General features: G+C 44.7%; 1 protein-coding gene and 1 long non-coding RNA gene across 2 annotated transcripts in view; one reads left to right on the top strand and one right to left on the bottom strand.

The window, feature by feature from the left end:
• Positions 1-18,457, top strand: part of LOC106564615 (multidrug resistance-associated protein 1) — a 36,547-nt gene that overhangs the window by 6,064 nt on the left and 12,026 nt on the right. Inside the window, exons 2-12 of the mRNA XM_045691143.2 lie at positions 1,321-1,497; positions 2,388-2,513; positions 7,694-7,831; positions 11,454-11,576; positions 12,749-12,810; positions 13,031-13,162; positions 13,894-14,100; positions 14,983-15,160; positions 15,455-15,616; positions 15,742-15,834; positions 16,625-16,828. Coding sequence (XP_045547099.2) covers positions 1,321-1,497; positions 2,388-2,513; positions 7,694-7,831; positions 11,454-11,576; positions 12,749-12,810; positions 13,031-13,162; positions 13,894-14,100; positions 14,983-15,160; positions 15,455-15,616; positions 15,742-15,834; positions 16,625-16,828 — 1,602 coding nt within the window. The remainder of the gene's footprint in view (positions 1-1,320; positions 1,498-2,387; positions 2,514-7,693; positions 7,832-11,453; positions 11,577-12,748; positions 12,811-13,030; positions 13,163-13,893; positions 14,101-14,982; positions 15,161-15,454; positions 15,617-15,741; positions 15,835-16,624; positions 16,829-18,457) is intronic.
• The window catches only part of LOC123725464 (uncharacterized), a 16,600-nt gene continuing 10,987 nt past the window's right edge, over positions 12,845-18,457 (bottom strand). Inside the window, exon 4 of the long non-coding RNA XR_006757940.1 lies at positions 12,845-13,082. This is a non-coding gene — a long non-coding RNA (uncharacterized LOC123725464). The remainder of the gene's footprint in view (positions 13,083-18,457) is intronic.

Genomic DNA, 18,457 nt, shown 5'->3' with positions numbered 1-18,457 from the left:
ATTTCCTCACACATGATCTGGAGTATTTTATGTAGTAGGAGCAGAATTGCCTCTTGTGGGATAGATAAACTAAACTGAAATTAATAACACATTTGTTACAGTATAGTAACACATTTGGTGTTGCTGTTGTGTAATGACCCAACATGCAGCTGTTATGAATTGTGGTCACTCTCCCTTATGCCCGTGGGAGTCTGCCTTGCCCCGCTGCTACAAGCTGCTGTGTGTGGTGTGTGTGTGTGTGTGTGTGTGTGTGTGTGTGTGTGTGTGTGTGTGTGTGTGTGTGTGTGTGTGTGTGTGTGTGTGTGTGTGTGTGTGTGTATGATTCATTGCCGCCGCTCAACAAGTCCAGCCGACCATAGTAGTTAAACCCACTTCCTCTCGCGACTCGGCAGGCACCTCTTGCTCCTCCAAAATGCAGACTGCAGCCAGACACCCAGCCCCTCGTTAGAGGGCTTAGAGGTGATAAACAGGGAGAGGTGAGAGTACAACAGAGCACTTAGAGGCTAAGAGTATTTTGGTGCTTTTACAGTCAGACTTCCTTTTCAGCCCACCGTCGCCGGGGGCTGCAGGCTTGCATGATGCAATCTCGAAATGTGGATTTGGCAACTTCGGCCAACAGTACACACTTCGGTCGGCACAAACAGAATACATCCCACTGTCGTCTAAGTGGGTTTGTATCGTCATCATGTACTGTAATATTTTGACTGACTTCGCCCTTCCAAAGGGGAAAGTTTTTAAACGTGCTGGAGCCGTGGGTTAAAATATTCCAGGACTGACTCAGCTCTGTAGAAAAAAAGACAAAACTCCCAAGCTCCAACCATCCAACCAACGCACACAGATTATGTTGACTTGCTGTGGTTTCACTCTCCATTGCCTAGATACACAGACCGGGACATTATACTGTAGCCAGCGTCCAGTTTCACTGAACTGGACTCAGCCCTGCTTCAAGCAGTTCATTTAACAATCCTTGCCCTGAATCTGTCACTAGGCTAATACCCTGACATGAGTAAACTGTTAGACTGATATATCAAATTGACGTTCCTCAAGTTGACAGTACAGTAGGTGAAGCATGGAGCAAAATTGGTTGAGTAGTATTTATTTGAACACAGCCAATTTAGAGACTGAATGAGAAATTATGTACCTAAAATGAACTCATGAGAACAATGAACAATCCTCCATTTCATAAATGTAAATCTGTATTGAGTCAAGAAAGAAATGACTTCTACTCAGTGCAGAGAATGGTGCAGAAACCTACTCCTCCACTCTCTACCATCCTAATTTGAAACTGCATATTAACGGGTCTATCTTTGTCTTTTCCAGGACTGGAATCGAACGTGGTACACAGACAAACCGGACCTGACAGAGTGCTTCCAGAACACGGTGCTGGTCTGGTTCCCGTGCGTCTACCTCTGGCTGTTGGCGCCCTTCTACGCCCTCAAACTCTACTGCCATGACTGTGGATACATCCGAATCTCCACTCTCTGCACCGCCAAGACGGTGAGCCAACCCATAGAATCCCAATATGGTCAACGGTCGGTCCAATGATCACAGAACAGTGACTTGAATTGTCCATTCTAGTCATTCTATCTCTATGAGCCAAACCAGCCTGAGTTTATAAGCACATCCAGTGACCTGCAGATGCAGGGTACAAAAAGTAAAGTCATGAAAGAAAAATAGATACCCAGTACCCACACACTGTTGGATGCTCCTGTAGTGTTATTCAGTGCAACGGTTCAACCCGAAAGTACAACCAGCCTGCACCAACCAGTCCTGAGCCTTAAGACCAGCCTTAAACCAAACCGCAAGAGTATACATGGTATGGCCATTAACATTATACAAGACCAGGCGAGTGTTCGAGTGCACCGACCATATCTGCCATAAACTAATATGAGTGTGAAGTACTGTGAAAACCAAGCACCACATGGTTAGTGTTTATATAGGGCCGGCCGGGGACAATTTCATGCCTTAGCGAGCAAGAAGAGAGGATAACAGCGGGGAAAAGACTTGAAGGTTTAGAAAGTAATCAAGAAAGCATGGAGAGTTTACGGGACGAACGTAAGAGTTTATAGGATGGCATACATGGCACTCCAAGAGGGTTACATGTACATTTAAATGTCTTGGTCCCTTCTCACTTTCCACTGTTATGTTCCATGTGGTTGTACTTCAGACTGTATAAAGTATATAAAATACTTACAATATGGAGACATGCGGCTTGACAATATGGATTGACAGTTCCAGAGTCTCTTGAGAGTCTATGTCCAGATTGTCATATAGGTGCAAAAGATGCATGTTTCTGGTTTCCCCAGTAACCAAAACGTTTAATCAATCACAATGACAGTACTGTAGACCTCACTCTGCTTCCCTCCCTGTGTCTGTCCATCCTCCAGGTGCTGGGGTTCCTCCTGGCCTCATTTGGCTTCGTGGAGTTCTTCTACATTCTTCTGGAGAGGAGTCATGAGATCCAAAACCACATGGTCTTCCTCCTCAGTCCCATCATACGCAGCTTGACTGTGGTAAGTACTGTAACCATCAGCCAATGTCTTTGTCTCAGCTTCTTTCTTCACGATTTCTCTCTCTCTCTATCTACTGTTTATGTCTCAGTATCTGCTGTTGACTTCTCTTCCCTGACAGTAGATCCCGGGGGGTGCTTTTCCCCCCCTACCTTTATTTAAGCAGGTGAAATACATTATATATATATGTTTAATGCACCCCCAGGATCTGCTGTCAAGGAAGAGAAGTCAAGAGGCAATACTGAGACATAGTAGATGGGGAGAGCAATCGTGAACAAAGAGGCTTCCCTGACAGAAGATCCTGGGGGTGCATGCGTATAGCAGCAGCTTGAGTCGTTTACTCCTGATTTACTCTTAGAGAGAGCAGGGGCTAAGTAAAGCCCTCCATGACCTCTGTCGATAAACACTGTGTGACAACTTTTACAATGATTACAAAGACATACTGTACTCTCAAATCATCCTCCCCACTGATTTACAGTACTGGGATCAGGCTGAGAAGAGCGTCGGTGGAGAGCAGTGTAGTGCACTATGGGAGGCCCAGCTAGATAGAATAAAGTCCTGTTTACTACTAGGCGGGGAGGGTATAACGTCAGATTTAAGACAGAGGAAGAGGTGCAAGGGGTTGGGAATAGAGGGAGGAGCAGAGGAGGCCGGATGTAGGGCAGTGTGCCTCCTGTAGCTGACTCACAGAGCCATGACCCCCTTACCCATAACTCCCCACTCCCTCAGAGGCCGAACACAAGTGCTGCAGGGACTCAGTCCCTCCAAATCAGACAGCCTGGCCCACCTGTGGTCACCTCAGACTCTTAGGTCAATATCAGCAACTGTTTGGGTGAAGAAATACTGAATGCATCTCTTGTACCAGGTACACAAGGCATCCATTTTTAAAAAGGTCACTTTTTTATCACATTAGGGACCCGGATTTGAAATCCAAGACCTTGCTACAGTTAACCAGCCATGATATTTACAGTTGATTGGTTGGTTGGTATATAAATAAAAAGCGAAGGCCAATAATTTTCTGGACACAGAACCATAACGGCAGTCACCACCCCCTGGTTTCCCATACGTAAAGCTAAGGAACAATGTGTTCAAAAGAAACTACGTTATTTTGCTTGCTTCTCATCCTCATCGACCCATATACAGTCAATGTATGGGAATTTTTAAAAATTCAACAGACTCACCCCCGGTTTGTGGTCATGGTCGCTCTCCCTTCCTACCATGAGAGCTGCTTGCAAGCCACGCCATCTGCTGTAATCAGCGACACCATGACGCAGAGTTATTTTTCCGCCCCAATGCCCCAGACGTCCTGTATAATTACTAGGTAGGGAGTTAGGTTTTAGTAATGGACTTAGTTCCACCCACTGACTTCCATTCAAGGAAATGGGTTCCTCTCAGAAGGGAATGGACATTTCTTAATTGCAATGTGGCTAGTTAGGCAATAGGCCAAGCAGCATAGAAACTGGGAAATGAACCTGACATCCAACCACACAGCATAGATATTTTTCTATACAGTGTTTCTACCTAGCCTGGTCCCAGATCTGTTTGTGCTGTCTTGCCACACTATAACCTTTAGGAGTTATCAAGGTAGCACAAAACTATCTGTGACCAGGCTAGTTTCTATGGTGTCGTTGATCTATCAAGAGTTTATACTGGTAATTATGAGGCTGGAGGCCGTTTCTTTGCCTGCAATGTGGCTAGTCAGGCAATATGTGTAGAAACTGAAAATGAACCCAACAATCACCATATTTATCTCCACTATATAGCATACATATAGTGTTTCTATGGTGTTGTTGATCTATCAAACGTTATATAATCATGGCTGGTTGCTTAAAAACAGGACAGTTTTTAAGATCTGATGGAACCAGTATGGTATCTATTATGCAACTCTATAACCACACTCTCCTTTTAGTGATGAGCAGGCGAGGCTTTATAACTTCTCAACTTGACCAAACTACAGACAGTCAGAGATAATTACAGCCAAAACAGTCCTTGGAAAGAAAAGGGATTTTTCGATTAGACACTGGTGCCTGAAAACATGGAATCAGTCCTGTTTTATCTACTTATTTTACTAAACCTTTATTTAACCAGGCAAGTCAGTTAAGAATGTTATTTTATTTACAATGACAGCCTGTATTCGAACAAAATAGAAGAGTTCAGAGACGTTTTTGAATAAGAGAAAATAAATGTAGTGCAATTAAGGCAAAAAGCAATGCATGGACGGAGGGATGGAAGGAAGCAGGGGTGGAGGGCATAGTACTATACATCTGTTGTTTTATTGAAGGAAGTCAGCAGGATAACATATGCGTCTGTGGTCAGGGGAATCCCAATCTAACCTCTTTCTCCAAAAACAACAAAAGCCAAATCCAATCCTTACAAATATTTTCTATTTAGCCATTGATTCTTCTCAGCTTTCTTCTCAGACCCAGAGAGACTACTGGGAATGACAGTGAATGCTGACACAGAGGATTTATTGAGGGATTAATTTTCATCTTCAAAGTAATGAGTTTCAAAGTAGACTCGCTTGCCAGTCCTCAGTCGGGGGTCTCTCCTTTCAAATCACTCGCTTGACTTTCACCGTCCGTTGTAATCACACAGGGACACGTACAAAGCTCTCCCTCGCCCTCCATTTGGTAAATCCGACCACAACTCTATCCTCCTGATTCCTGCTTACAAGCAAAAATTAAAGCAGGAAGCACCAGTGACTCGGTCTATAAAAAAATGGTCAGATGAAGCAGATGCTAAACTACAGGACTGTTTTGCTATCACAGACTGGAACATATTCTGGGATTCTTCCGATGACATTGAGGAATACACCACATCAGTCACTGGCTTTATCAATAAGTGCATTGAGGACGTCGTCCCCACAGAGACTGTACATACATACCCCAACCAGAAACCATGGATTACAGGCAACATTCGCACTGAGCTAAAGGGTAGAGCTGTCGCTTTCAAGGTGCGGGACTCTAACCCGGAAGCTTACAAGAAATCCCGCTATGCCCTGCGACGAACCATCAAACAGGCAAAGCGTCAATACAGGGCTAAGATTGAATCATACTACACCGGCTCCGACGCTCGTCGGATGTGGCAGGGCTTGCAAACTATTACAGACTACAAAGGGAAGCACAGCCGCGAGCTGCCCAGTGACACGAGCCTACTAGACGAGCTAAATCACTTCTATTCTCGCTACGAGGCAAGCAACACTGAGGCATGCATGAGAGCATCAGCTGTTCCGGACGACTGTGTGATCACGCTCTCCGTAGCCGACGTGAGTAAACCTTTAAACAGGTCAACATTCACAAGGCTGCGGGGCCAGATGGATTACCAGGACGTGTGCTCCGGGTATGTGCTGACCAACTGGCAGGTGTCTTCACTGACATTTTCAACATGTCCCTGATTGAGTCTGTAATACCAACATGCTTCAAGCAGACCAACATAGTCCCTGTGCCCAATAACACAAAGGCAACCTGCCTAAATGACTACAGACCCATAGCACTCCCGTCCGTAGCCATGAAGTGCTTTGAAAGGCTGGTAATGGCTCACATCAACACCATTATCCCAGAAACCCCAGACCCACTCCAATTTGCATACTGCCCAAACAGATCCACAGATGATGCGATCTCTATTGCACTCCACACTGCCCTTTCCCACCTGGACAAAAGGAACACCTATGTGAGAATGCTATTCCTTGACTATAGCTCAGCGTTCAACACCATAGTACCCGCAAAGCTCATCACTAAGCTAAGGAACCTGGGACTAAACACCTCCCTCTGCAACTGGATCCTGGACTTCCTGACGGGCCGCCCCCAGGTGGTGAGGGTAGGTAGCAACACATCTGCCACGCTGATCCTCAACACTGGAGCTCCCCAGGGGTGCGTGCTCAGTCCCCTCCTGTACTCCCTGTTCACCCACGACTGCATGGCCAGGCACGACTCCAACACCATCATTAAGTTTGCTGACGACACAACAGTGGTAGGGCTGATCACCGACAACGACGAGACAGCCTATAGGGAGGAGGTCAGAGACCTGGCCGGGTGGTGCCAGAATAACAACCTAGCCCTCAACATAACCAAGACTAAGGAGATGATTGTGGACTACAGGAAAAGGAGCACCGAGCACGTCCCCATGCTCATCGACGGGGCTGTAGTGGAGCAGGTTGAGAGCTTCAAATTCCTTGGTGTCCACATCAACAACAAATTAGAATGGTCCAAACACACCAAGCCAGTCGTGAAGAGGGCACGACAAAGCCTATTCCCCCTCAGGAAACTAAAAAGATTTGGCATGGGTCCTGAGATCCTCAAAAGGTTCTACAGCTGCAACATCGAGAGCATCCTGACCGGTGGCATCACTGCCTGGTATGGCACTTGCTCGGCCTCCGACCGCAAGGCACTTCAGAGGGTAGTGCGTACGGCCCAGTACATCCCTGGAGCAAAGCTGCCTGCCATTCAGGACCTCTACACCAGGCGGTGTCAGAGGAAGGCCCTGAAAATTGTCAAAGACCCCAGCCACCCCAGTCATAGACTGTTCTCTCTACTACCGCATGGCAAGCGGTACCGGAGTGCCAAGTCTAGGGCAAAAAGGCTTCTCATCAGTTTTTACCCCCAAGCCATAAGACTCCTGAACAGGTAACCAAATGGTTACCCGGACTATTTGCATTGTGTGCCCCCCCCCCAAGCCCTCTTTTACGCTGCTGCTACTCTCTGTTTATCTTATATGCATAGTCACTTTAACTATACATTCATGTACATACTACCTCAATTGGCCCGACCAACCAGTGCTCCCGCACATTGGCTAACCGGGCTATCTGCATTGTGTCCCACCACGCGCCAACCCCTCTTTTTACGCTACTGCTACTCTCTGTTCATCATATATGCATAGTCACTTTAACCATACCCACATGTACATACTACCTCAATAAGCCTGACTAACCGGTGTCTGTATATAGCCTTGCTACTCTTATTTTCAAATGTCTTTTTACTGTTGTTTTATTTATTTACTTACCTACACACACACACACATACCTTTTTTTCTCTGCACTATTGGTTAGAGCCTGTAAGTAAGCATTTCACTGTAAGTTGTATTCGGCCCACGTGACAAATAAACTTTGATTTGATAATGCAAGTCATGCTAATCTCACTCTCACTCACTGTCGCACTCTCTCTCCCACTCTCTCACTCTCTCCTCAGGTCCTGGCCATATGCATCATCCAGTTGGAGAGGATACGAGGCTGTCGTTCCTCCGTCTTCCTCTTCCTGTTCTGGGTCCTGGCGGTGGTGTGTTCCCTGGTGCCCCTACGGGCAAAGATCCAGCTGGTTATGTACGAGGTATGGTAGTAGTAGAACATTACTTTATTCTCCATGGTCTATGGGAGAAGAAGCAGGTGTGATGACACAGGCACTAACATATTCAGTGTCTGCATGACTGATGTTACAAGTAGTCAAGATTATTCTCACACGCTATGTGAATGTAGGTTAATAGAGACTACTGTCAAAACAGTCATGACACACAGTAATTTTGTAACGTAGGAAACAATTTACTTGGATGAATATGCTACGCCTACATCCTGACTGTTATGTCTGCTTAGGTTTTCACTCAGTGACCCCGCAGAACCAGTTTGCCTGAAGGGTTGTCTAGGGTCTAGGGTTGTCTACCCATAGTCTAGATTTAGAGACTAGAGAGCGTATTGCTTGATATAGAGATTCTGTTGTGCCTGCTGTGCTTTATTCGTAACTCCACAAAATTAACCAAGTGTTTTCTAGTCTAGACTTAGCATGACTTGGGTATAAATGCATTGCCTCCCCAAAGTAGACAGAGGAAACCCTGTAGTGTAGGCAGGGCGGATGACAGACACCGCCAACTCTCGTCTCCCTTGTCTCCCTAAAGCCTGTGTAGATTGCTAAACTCCCCTCCTCTCATCCGGTGTCTCTTCTTTACAGACACTGCAATCATTGTCCTCGTATTTTGTCCTAGCGGTAACAGCATTCGCGTTTTTAGAAACACACACATCCATATCACATCCTTATCGCCTCCAGTATGACATTACCACACGTAGTGTTTAGGCCAGCGGTAATGACAGCTCTGAGGTAAAACCGATAGTGATGGTGAGACAACCCAACATGGCAGCCCAGGGTCAGACCAGAGGCACATCAGCACCACTTTTATAGGCAGGAGCAGCCAGCAAACACCTACTGGGACCAACCTACTGGGAAATACAGTATTTGTATTATCCTCTCAACACAGTCACATACCCCGGAAGAACAAAACATTAAGAACACCTTCCTAATATTGAGTTGCAGTCCCTATTTCCCTCAGAACAGCCTCAATACATCGGCACATGGACTCTACAAGGTGTCGAAAGCATTCCACAGGGATGCTGGCCCATGTTGACTCCAAAGCTTCCCACAGTTGTGTCAAGTTGGCTGGATGTCCTTTGGGTGGTGGACCATTCTTGATACACACTAGAAACTGTTGAGTGTGAAAAACCCTGCAGCGCTGCAGTTCTTGACACACTCAAACCGGTGTGCCTGGCACCTACTACCATACCCCGTTCAAAGGCACTTAAATATTTTGTCTTGCCCATTCACCCTCTGAAGGGAACACATACACAATCCATGTCTCAATTGTTTCAAGGCTTAAAAATCCTGTGTTAACCCGTCTCCTCCCCTTCATCTACACTGATTGGATTTAACAGGTGACATCAATAACGGATCATAGCTTTCACCTGGATTCACCTGGTCAGTCTGTCACGGAAAGAGCATGTTTTGTACACTCAAGTGTATAGACGGACACATTATCAAACGTGCACACACATGGCCACCACCAGCACTGATCATTTGGACAATCTCAGAGAAGAACTTTGAGACAGCTCTTCTGGTAGACTAGCAACAACATTAAAAGGTCTGAGTGTACAGAGTTCATGTTTGGTTTGGTTTTGCAGACCCAATTCCCTCGGCTCGTTGGTCAGACCAACTGACCTATGTTTACAGGCATATATTACCACCCACTCCTAGCCCCATACCATCCTGACCCTGTTTTCACTATGCGGCCGGATCTAGTTTGTTTTCCCCATCTGCACTCTGGGCGCAACATAGTGTGAGGTTGTCATCAACAACTACAGGAAACGGAGGGCCGAATATTTCCCCATTCACATGGGCTGTAGTGGAGCGGGTCGAGAGCTTCAAGTTCCTCAGTGTCCACATCACTAAGGACCTATCATGGTCCAAACACACCAACACAGTTGTGAAGAAGGCACGACAATGCCTCTTCCCTGTCAGGAGGCTAAAAAGATTTGGCATGGGCCCTTCAGATGATCAAAAAGTTCTACAGCTGCACCGTTGAGAGCATCTCGACTGGCTGCATCCCCACTTGGTGTGGCAACTGCTCGGCATCTGACCGCAAGACGCTACAGAGGGTAGTGTGTACGGCCCAGTACATCACTGGGGTTGAACTCCCTGCCATCCAGGACCTCTATACCAGAAGGGCCTAAAAATTGTCAAAAACTCCAGCCAACCAAGTCATAGACTGTTCTCTCTGCTACCGCATGGCAAATGGTACAGGAGTGCTAAGTCTGGGACCAAAAGGTTCCTGAACCTCTTCAACCCCCAAGTCATAAGTGTGCTAAATAGTTAACCAAATAGCTAACCGGAATATCTGCATTGACCCTTTTTGCACTATTTTGGACTCTATGCACACACACTGGACTCTACCCACACACACAGGCACACATTCGCCACACACACACATCACATACAGTAATAGACAATAGCAGCAGTGTATCTATCCTGTTGCCTAGTCACTTTACCCCTACCTATATGTACATATCTACCTCAATTTCCTCATACCCCTGCACATCGACTAGGTACTGGTACCCCCTGTACATAGCCAAGCTATCATTGCTCATAAGCATTTCACTGTAAAACTACACCTGTTGTTTATGAAGCATCTGACCATTACAATTTGATTTGATCATAAGTCGTACCTGTGCGGCAGATAGCCTAGCGGTTAAGAGTGTTGAGCCAGTAACCGAAAGGTCTCTGGTTCAAATCCCTGAGCCAACTAGATGAAAACTATTTTGCCCTTGAGCAAGGCACTTAACCCTAACTGCTCCTGTAAGGGCTGGATAAGAGCGTCTGCTAAATGACTAAAATGTCAAAATCACTCCAACTGCCGTTTACTATGGCTCTAACTTTCACACAAAGGGAAACGAGTAAACATTAGGTTGACATATAGGCCATCAAAAACAGGCCTGCTGGTCTCTTATAAGTTAAGAATAACATGTGAAAACCACATTTCACATAATATGTGGTTAATATCCCTGTTTTGGCTGTCTTCCATTGAGAAAGAGGGAGGGAGGGTTGGTTTGTGTGTGCTTCACCCACAATCTCTCTATTTACAGATATGGGTCGTAGCGTGACTGCAGGGAGCTTTTTACTATTGCTTCATTTATATAAAGCGACGTATTAAAGACTTTGGTTTTTCACCACGATTTCGCTTTACGGTTCAAAATAAGCTTTATTGAGTCTCTCTGTGATCGTGGCATATAACCATATCCTGTCCTATATAGTGTGCCTTATGTTGAGTTCAAGTATGGGAAATCTTGAAATCTTTATCTGAGAAGAAAAGCTTGCATTTTGACAAACTCATGCAAACCCACACTGATGAAATAAAAAGTATTGCAATTAATGATACATTGTTTACCAGCTGTGACAGAGCATTTCAATTGAAACATGATTTCCTTGATGCCACAGTTCCAATGCTGTGTGTAACCAACCCATTTCCCTATGTCTTAAAACTCAAGAGATGCATGTCTCAGTAACCCACAAATGGTTACACAACTATATGTTGCATGAGAAATGCAATTACAACGATAATGTTGACAATTGTATTTATTTAACCTTTATTTACTTAGGCAAATCATGTAATATTCACTGTTTTCTTTTTTAACAGGGTATCACCACCGATATTGTGAGATACACAGCGTTTTTCTCCTACTTCTCACTCCAACTGGCCCAGCTCTTCCTGTGTTGTTTCGCTGACCAGCCTCCAGAGGGAAAAACCGTCCTTGTCAAGGTAGGAATTAGATCAGAACGTGGGCTATATTTCACTTCCGTCAAAATGCTCTCTCCTTCCAAAACATGAGAGAATGCTTGGGCAGAGACTGGGATTGAGAATAGAAGCCATCTTGTGGTTTTCGACTTTCGTTGTCAACACACTCACTGAGTTTCCCTTTTGGTGGAAGCTGAAGTGATTCACTTCCTCTCTCTGCCCACTTTCCTATGAGGACAGTGTGAATTAATGAATGAATGTGTGTTGTCTACTCTGTCCATTCCATACACATGACTCAGATACCACATGAACCATGCTACGATCGTTACACCACTACTACACCAACGCAGTTCTGTATTTTTGCGGTTTACGGAATCATACTCTCTCACGGTCAGTACAATCAAAAAAGACTGATGAATCATGTTCCAACCAAACAACCATAGCGACTATAACAACTCCTGTTCTAATCAACTTGACTTTGGTAGTGGTAGCTACAGTGAAGCCTATATAGTCCATGACATGACATGATACTGCATCTTGAGAGAAAAACAAACTGTCCCAGAAAACTCCGAAATGTCTCACAGTATCTGTCCTGGTCGGCCAGCGGTAGTGAGGTTCAGAGGACTGGAAGCCACAGCCTGATGCAAGAGCCACACCCTAGGGTGTTCTCTACTCTCCCCACGTCTTGGTCAGAGATTCTCATAGTCAGTCACAACAACAGAGAAAGCGAGGGATGGAGAGGAAGAGCGAGAGAGATGGAAAGAGAGAGACAGAGTAGGACCTCCGGTGAGGGGGCGGTAAAGGGAAGAGAGGTTGCCAAAGATCGAGCATGAGCACAAATTGCTAGTGTGTAGGTGTGTGTGTTCAGCATGGTGCCACAGTGACGACATGTTACCACCCAGCATGGACCTCAAATTCTCCTCCCAACCCTAGCTCCAACATTAACTCTAACTGTTTACGCGCTTTACTCCTGTCCATAGTCTCCAGCTATTTACACATGCAGTTTCCACTGAGGACCACCTTACTGCATCATGCTGTTTAAACTCATTAGCATCCAGTAAATAGACTCTACAAGCACATCATAGAACCATTAAAGTCAGCCACAGAGGAATCCTATGTTTTACCAAAGCCTTTAAACATTGAGAGATTTACATGGTGGTCAAAGTCAGTGACATTCACCCTCTAATCTGTTTCAGAACCCATGTCCAGTCAAGGATGCCTCTTTCCTGTCGAAGATGCTCTTCTGGTGGTTTACTGGGTAAGATGGTTTAATGAAACTCTCAAACAACATGTTGACTTGTTTGAAAAATCTTTTATACTGTAAATCTTATAATGTACATGGGTGTTTGTGAATAACTTATACACTGAGTGTACAAAACCTGAAGAACACATGCTCTTTCCATGACACCAGGGGCAAGTCAATATTAGGAAGGTGTTCTTAATTTGCACACTCAACTTATCATCGCTGTTCCCCTCAGGCTGGTGGTTAAAGGTTATCGTACCCCTCTGGAAGCTGGAGACCTGTGGAACCTGAGGGAAGAGGACACATCGGACAAGATCATCTCTGATCTGGAGGAGGAGTGGACAACAGAATGCACCAAACTGCAACAGTAAGAACCAATTACAATACGCATACTCTCGCCAAACTAATTCTGTAGCTTACATTTACATTTATGTCATTTAGCAGCCGCTCTTATCCAGAGTGACTTACAAATTGGTGCATTCACCTTATGATATCCAGTGGAACAACCACTTTACAATAGTACATCTATATATTTTTTTTTTGGGGGGGGGGGGGGGGGGGTTAGAAGGATTACTTAATCCTATCCCAGGTATTCCTTAAAGAGGTGGGGTTTCAGGTGTCTCCGGAAGCTTCAGAGACTCAGGAATCAATCAACTTAATTTTATGACATTGACATTGTGGTTAAACTTCAGAATAGTGTCTGCCTAGAACTCTAGATGATCGAGGTCACTTGAGGAGCTTGTGTAGTTGTAATCGGAAAAACAAGTGTCCCTTAGCGAGACAGCTTAAGTCCGAAAATAGGTCAGAAGAAGTCCCCTAAGGACAGCATACTGTAACGTTGAGACACTAGCTTTGAAGATCCCATTGTTAAAATCCAAAACCTTGCGTTAAGCGCTCCTCTACTCACGTGTGAGCAGGATAATGCCTTTTATGGCTGCTGAAAAGTCTTCTCTTCACATTTTTGCATCGGAGATGTGGCAAATGAACAACAATGACTGTTGTTGAATTTTTTTCATCCCTTTGTTTCATATAAAATAAAACAGGCAACATGTAGGGCCATCAAACCCAGATGTCCTCTCTGTCTGTTTGTTTATCCAGGCAGGAGAAGACCATGGCGGCAGGCGTGGCGCTGGGCACCAGACTGCCCGACCAGGCCCAGATACTCAGGAAGCTGCAGAAGGAGCAGAGCTCCGGCTTCTGTCTGCTGAGGACACTGGCCAGGAACTTCGGACCTTACTTCCTTACTGGGACGATGTGCATCATCTTCCACGACTTCTTTATGTTTGCCATCCCTCAGGTGCTCAGGTAAAAATGGCTAAGGGTTTGACGTTAATTCTACACAGGAGACTAAGCTCCCAAAAATCCATGGCATCACATCGTAAACAAAGCAGCCATCGTAAACTGGGCAGCACTTGACACAATAATCCCTTGCAAGTCAGACAGATTCCACGTCTATATCCAATGCCCTTGACATTGATATACATACTAAAATGTTAATTTGGCAACCTTAAACTGGACCCGCCATGCTTGACCCCATCTCTGGCACCCAATGCCAGTCTAGACAGGAACCTTGTTGTTGTTGCACAACCATGGCTTGGTGGAAGTGTTAATTACAGTCAAGAGAAAGGAGTCAGAGACCACAGCTTTCTGCCCTAACATGGCGAGTCAAGGACATTAGCTTAGCTTAAGGGAGGGAAGAAAAGAAAGAAAGGAAGGAAAGAGAGAGTGAAGAGAAGGCTCTAAACGGCAGAAAGGTTGAGGTTGCTCTGGTGGACCACAATAAGAGAGCCACTAGCCAAGTGTTGAGGCCAGCCCAGCCACAAGAGGAGCACTGTTGTGCAACTAGAGACGGCTTTGTGTCGACCAGCAGGCCCTGCGGCCACACTAATGATCATAGTCTGCATAGGGCTGCATGGCAAAGCAGTGAAAGTGAAGGAACATGACAGGGGTAAACAAAGCTGACAGAGAACAGTAACTTGTCTGTGCTTATGACTCCATTAAATGCACTGCATTGGCAGTGGCACAGTGTCCATGTTCGGTGTATAGGCTTATGTTTTATAGTATGAATAAGACTCTTGAGTTGAGTATGCTGAAAAGGCTCCAGAAACATGAAGCATAACGTATCCACCGGAAGTACTGTATGATATTACCATGTTCTCTCTTTCACCCTTATCCCCTCTCCAACAGTCTTCTTCTGGGCTTCATGAACGAAGAAGACGCCCCCCTGTGGAAGGGTTACTTCTACGCTACCCTGATGTTCCTGTTGTCCTGTCTCCAGTCCCTATTCAACCACCAGTACATGTACACCTGCTTCACCGTGGGCATGAGAGTGAAGACAGCCGTGATGGGACTGGTCTACAGAAAGGTACGTCGTCGTGCCAACCAGTAGACAGTGGGTGACTGGGCGTCACGTTGTAAACATTGGCTCTTAATGGCAGGCTTGAAATTCCAACGTAAATAAACTATACCTCGACAATTAACATATTATTTTTCCAAAGACCAAGAAAAAAACATTGAAAAATAAATATGTTAATTGTCAAGTTAGGGTTTATTTAAGTTGGAAAAAGAGGTTATGGATGTTAAGAAACCTTGAAACCAAGTGTTACATAATACTCATTTACTGGAGGTTTAACTTGAGGTTGTTCTGTTTTTCCTCTAGTCTTTGGTGATCAACAGTGCATCCAGGAGGACGTGCACAGTGGGGGAGATCGTCAACCTGGTATCTGCCGACACTCAGAAGCTTATGGACTTTGTGGTTTACTTCAACGCAGTGTGGCTGGCTCCTATCGAGATCGCCCTCTGCCTCTTCTTCCTCTGGCAGGTATGGATGGCACTATCACTTCTGTTTTGTTGGTACTCATTGATGATGGACATATGTTTTCTTTGGTACTCATTTATAACAAACATTGCTTTTGATGACTTGTGTAAAACAATGCCATTTTACAGCACCTAGGCCCATCTGCGCTAGCCGGAATTGCCACCGTCATCCTCATCTTCCCACTCAACGGATTCATCGCCAAGAAAAGGAGCAAACTGCAGGTACGGACTTGTCCTATGAGGAGATTCATGTGCACTTTGACCTCAGTGCAAAAATATCTGGGACCAGAATGTCTTTCCAGGCTACTTTAACCCATGGCAGTAGCCAAATCAGAATGTGATGTTGCATGTTTGGTCGGGGATGCCACAGCTGGTTTACATAGCCGATGCAGAGCTGTGTGGGAGTACGGGTTGGATGGATGTCTCCACCATGTTATGCATATGAAAAACAACCACAGAAAAAAAGGGGCTATAAAAGGCTATATTTTTCATTAGTTTTTTGGAAAAACAACAGACAGTTTTGGCAATAATGCCTGTTTTAATCTAATTTACAGTCGTAGAATGTCACTGACCGCTTTCCTGGCCGCTTTGTTGTTTCCTCGTCGTAAAACTGCTAAGTGTTAAGAACTGTGTTCAATACTGTAACACAGTACAATTATAATTAAATTAAACAAGTACATACTTCTGTAGAGTGCTCAACATTAGCTGTTACTTGACAAGTATTGGCAGCTGTAACTGACAACTCTATGTCTATAAAATCCAATTAAACCACATTTTATTTGTCACATGCTTCGTCAAACAAACAAAAAATACAAAATAGCAGAATTGGTCAGGAGCCCGTAAGACGGCTACTATCCACTGCTGCGCCATCTTGAGATGAGTAATATGCTGGTGCAACAACACTTCTATAGGTTTCTTATTGTGCTGTTCTCTTGTGGTGTTGCTGTCCTCTTCCCTCTTTTTAGAAGGGCCGACTATCTATTTAACCATGTCTTTGAATGCTTCTCCCTAGGAGGTACAGATGAAGTTTATGGATGGGCGAATCAAGCTGATGAACGAGATCCTGAACGGGATCAAGATTCTGAAGTTCTATGCATGGGAGAAGGCCTTTCTGGAGCAGGTCCTGGGATACAGGGAGAAAGAACTGAAGGCCCTGAAGAAGTCCCAGATCCTCTACTCCATCTCCATCGCCTCCTTCAACTCATCCACTTTCCTGGTATGTGCAATACAATATAACTAGTATTAATAGTTGTTTGGTCTTTCGGAGTATAGCTCAGTGTCTACTCTTTACTTTTTTATTTTTTATTTTTTTAACTTGATAGATTTTCAGATATAACAACCAAAACAATACAACCCCAACCCCTCATTCTCCCATCCATCCATCCCCTCCCTCCACTCCCTCGCTCCCACCCACCCACCCACCAAGGCATCTATAAAAGTAAGTTAAATAGAAAAGAAACAAACAGAAACAAAACAGTAATAGAAACAAAATCAATGTGGAAAAAAGTTCAATAAAAATTCTTAGCAGCACAAATGGCCACTAGAACAGACATGACTGCTTACCAAAATATGCAAGTTACACTAAGTAAAAGATAGGCTCTCCACATATTGTATTAATGGGGACCAGGTTAAGTCGAACTTTGTTGGGACCCATGCACAATGTACCTAACCTTCTCCAGCGTCAGAGATGACATCACCTCCTTAACCCACTGCATAAAGGAGGGCGGCTTTGCAGACTTCCAGTGAAAGAGGACAAGGTGGCGAGCTAGCAGCGATGTAGCATTCTGGTCTAGGGGAAGTACCCCAAAAATGGCAGTGACCGGGTTTGGGTCACTGCCCCAAAAGAATGTGGGGTACATATGTGTAATACAAATGTTTACACATATGTGAGAATGCCTCAAAACGGGGGTCCCAGAGGCCACTCAAAGATTAGCATGACCAAAACATGTGTCCCACAGTCGCTGGACTCTGGTGGCATCTCAAACACTTGGCGTCAACATTTGGGTATATTTTTGCCAATCTGTCATTTGAGTAATGGAGAATGAGCAAAACCTTAAACTGAATAAGCCCATGCCTTATGCAAAATGATGATGTGTGGATACGCTCAATACTTTGTTGCCATATATCATCAGGCAGCTCGCCACCTATGTCTTGCTTCCATGCAGATTTTGTATTTGCCAAGGAAGGCGGATTTATGTTCTGTATTATGTCGTATAATCTGGAGGTTTTGCCCTTCAGATATGAGTTAAGATCTAAGCACCTGTCGACTGGACACTTAGTGGGCTCGAGTGGAAATGAAGGGAAATGTTTTTGGGCAAAACTTGCAGATATCTAAAAAAGTGGGTATTGGGAATATTATGGTCAACCCTCAGAGTATGGAATGAGACGAATGTGTTATCAACAAATAGGTCACAAAAAAAACAGACCGTTCCTATGCCAGAACTGGAATGCAGTGTCAATCTGTGACGCTGGGAAGAGATAATTAGATGTTAATGGAGAGAAGCCGCTTGCTAGTTTAAGGCTACTAAAGTGATTTGTTTAGTGGAAAGATTGTCAAATTTTCGATTGGTGTAGCAGTCTCTCTTTGTAGAGTTCAGGAGTCGGAGAAGAGGCATATCTGTTGTCCACATCTAGAATCAGTTGAGATAGCTCCGATAAGCATTTGGTGCGCTGTTTATTGTCATACACTATGTATGAAATAATTTGGCCTCTTAGATATGCTTTTAATGACTCCCACACAGTCGAGTGAGACACATCAGGGGTGCAGTTGATCTGTAAAAAGACATCAATGTGAGTTTATGTGTATTTTTTAAAGGCACTACAGGATAGTAGTAGTGGGTCAAGT

This window comes from Salmo salar, chromosome 12, assembly GCF_965601325.2.
Source record: "Salmo salar chromosome 12, fSalSal1, whole genome shotgun sequence".
NCBI classification, from domain to species: domain Eukaryota; kingdom Metazoa; phylum Chordata; class Actinopteri; order Salmoniformes; family Salmonidae; genus Salmo; species Salmo salar.
This window is presented reverse-complemented; position numbering and strand designations above follow the sequence as displayed.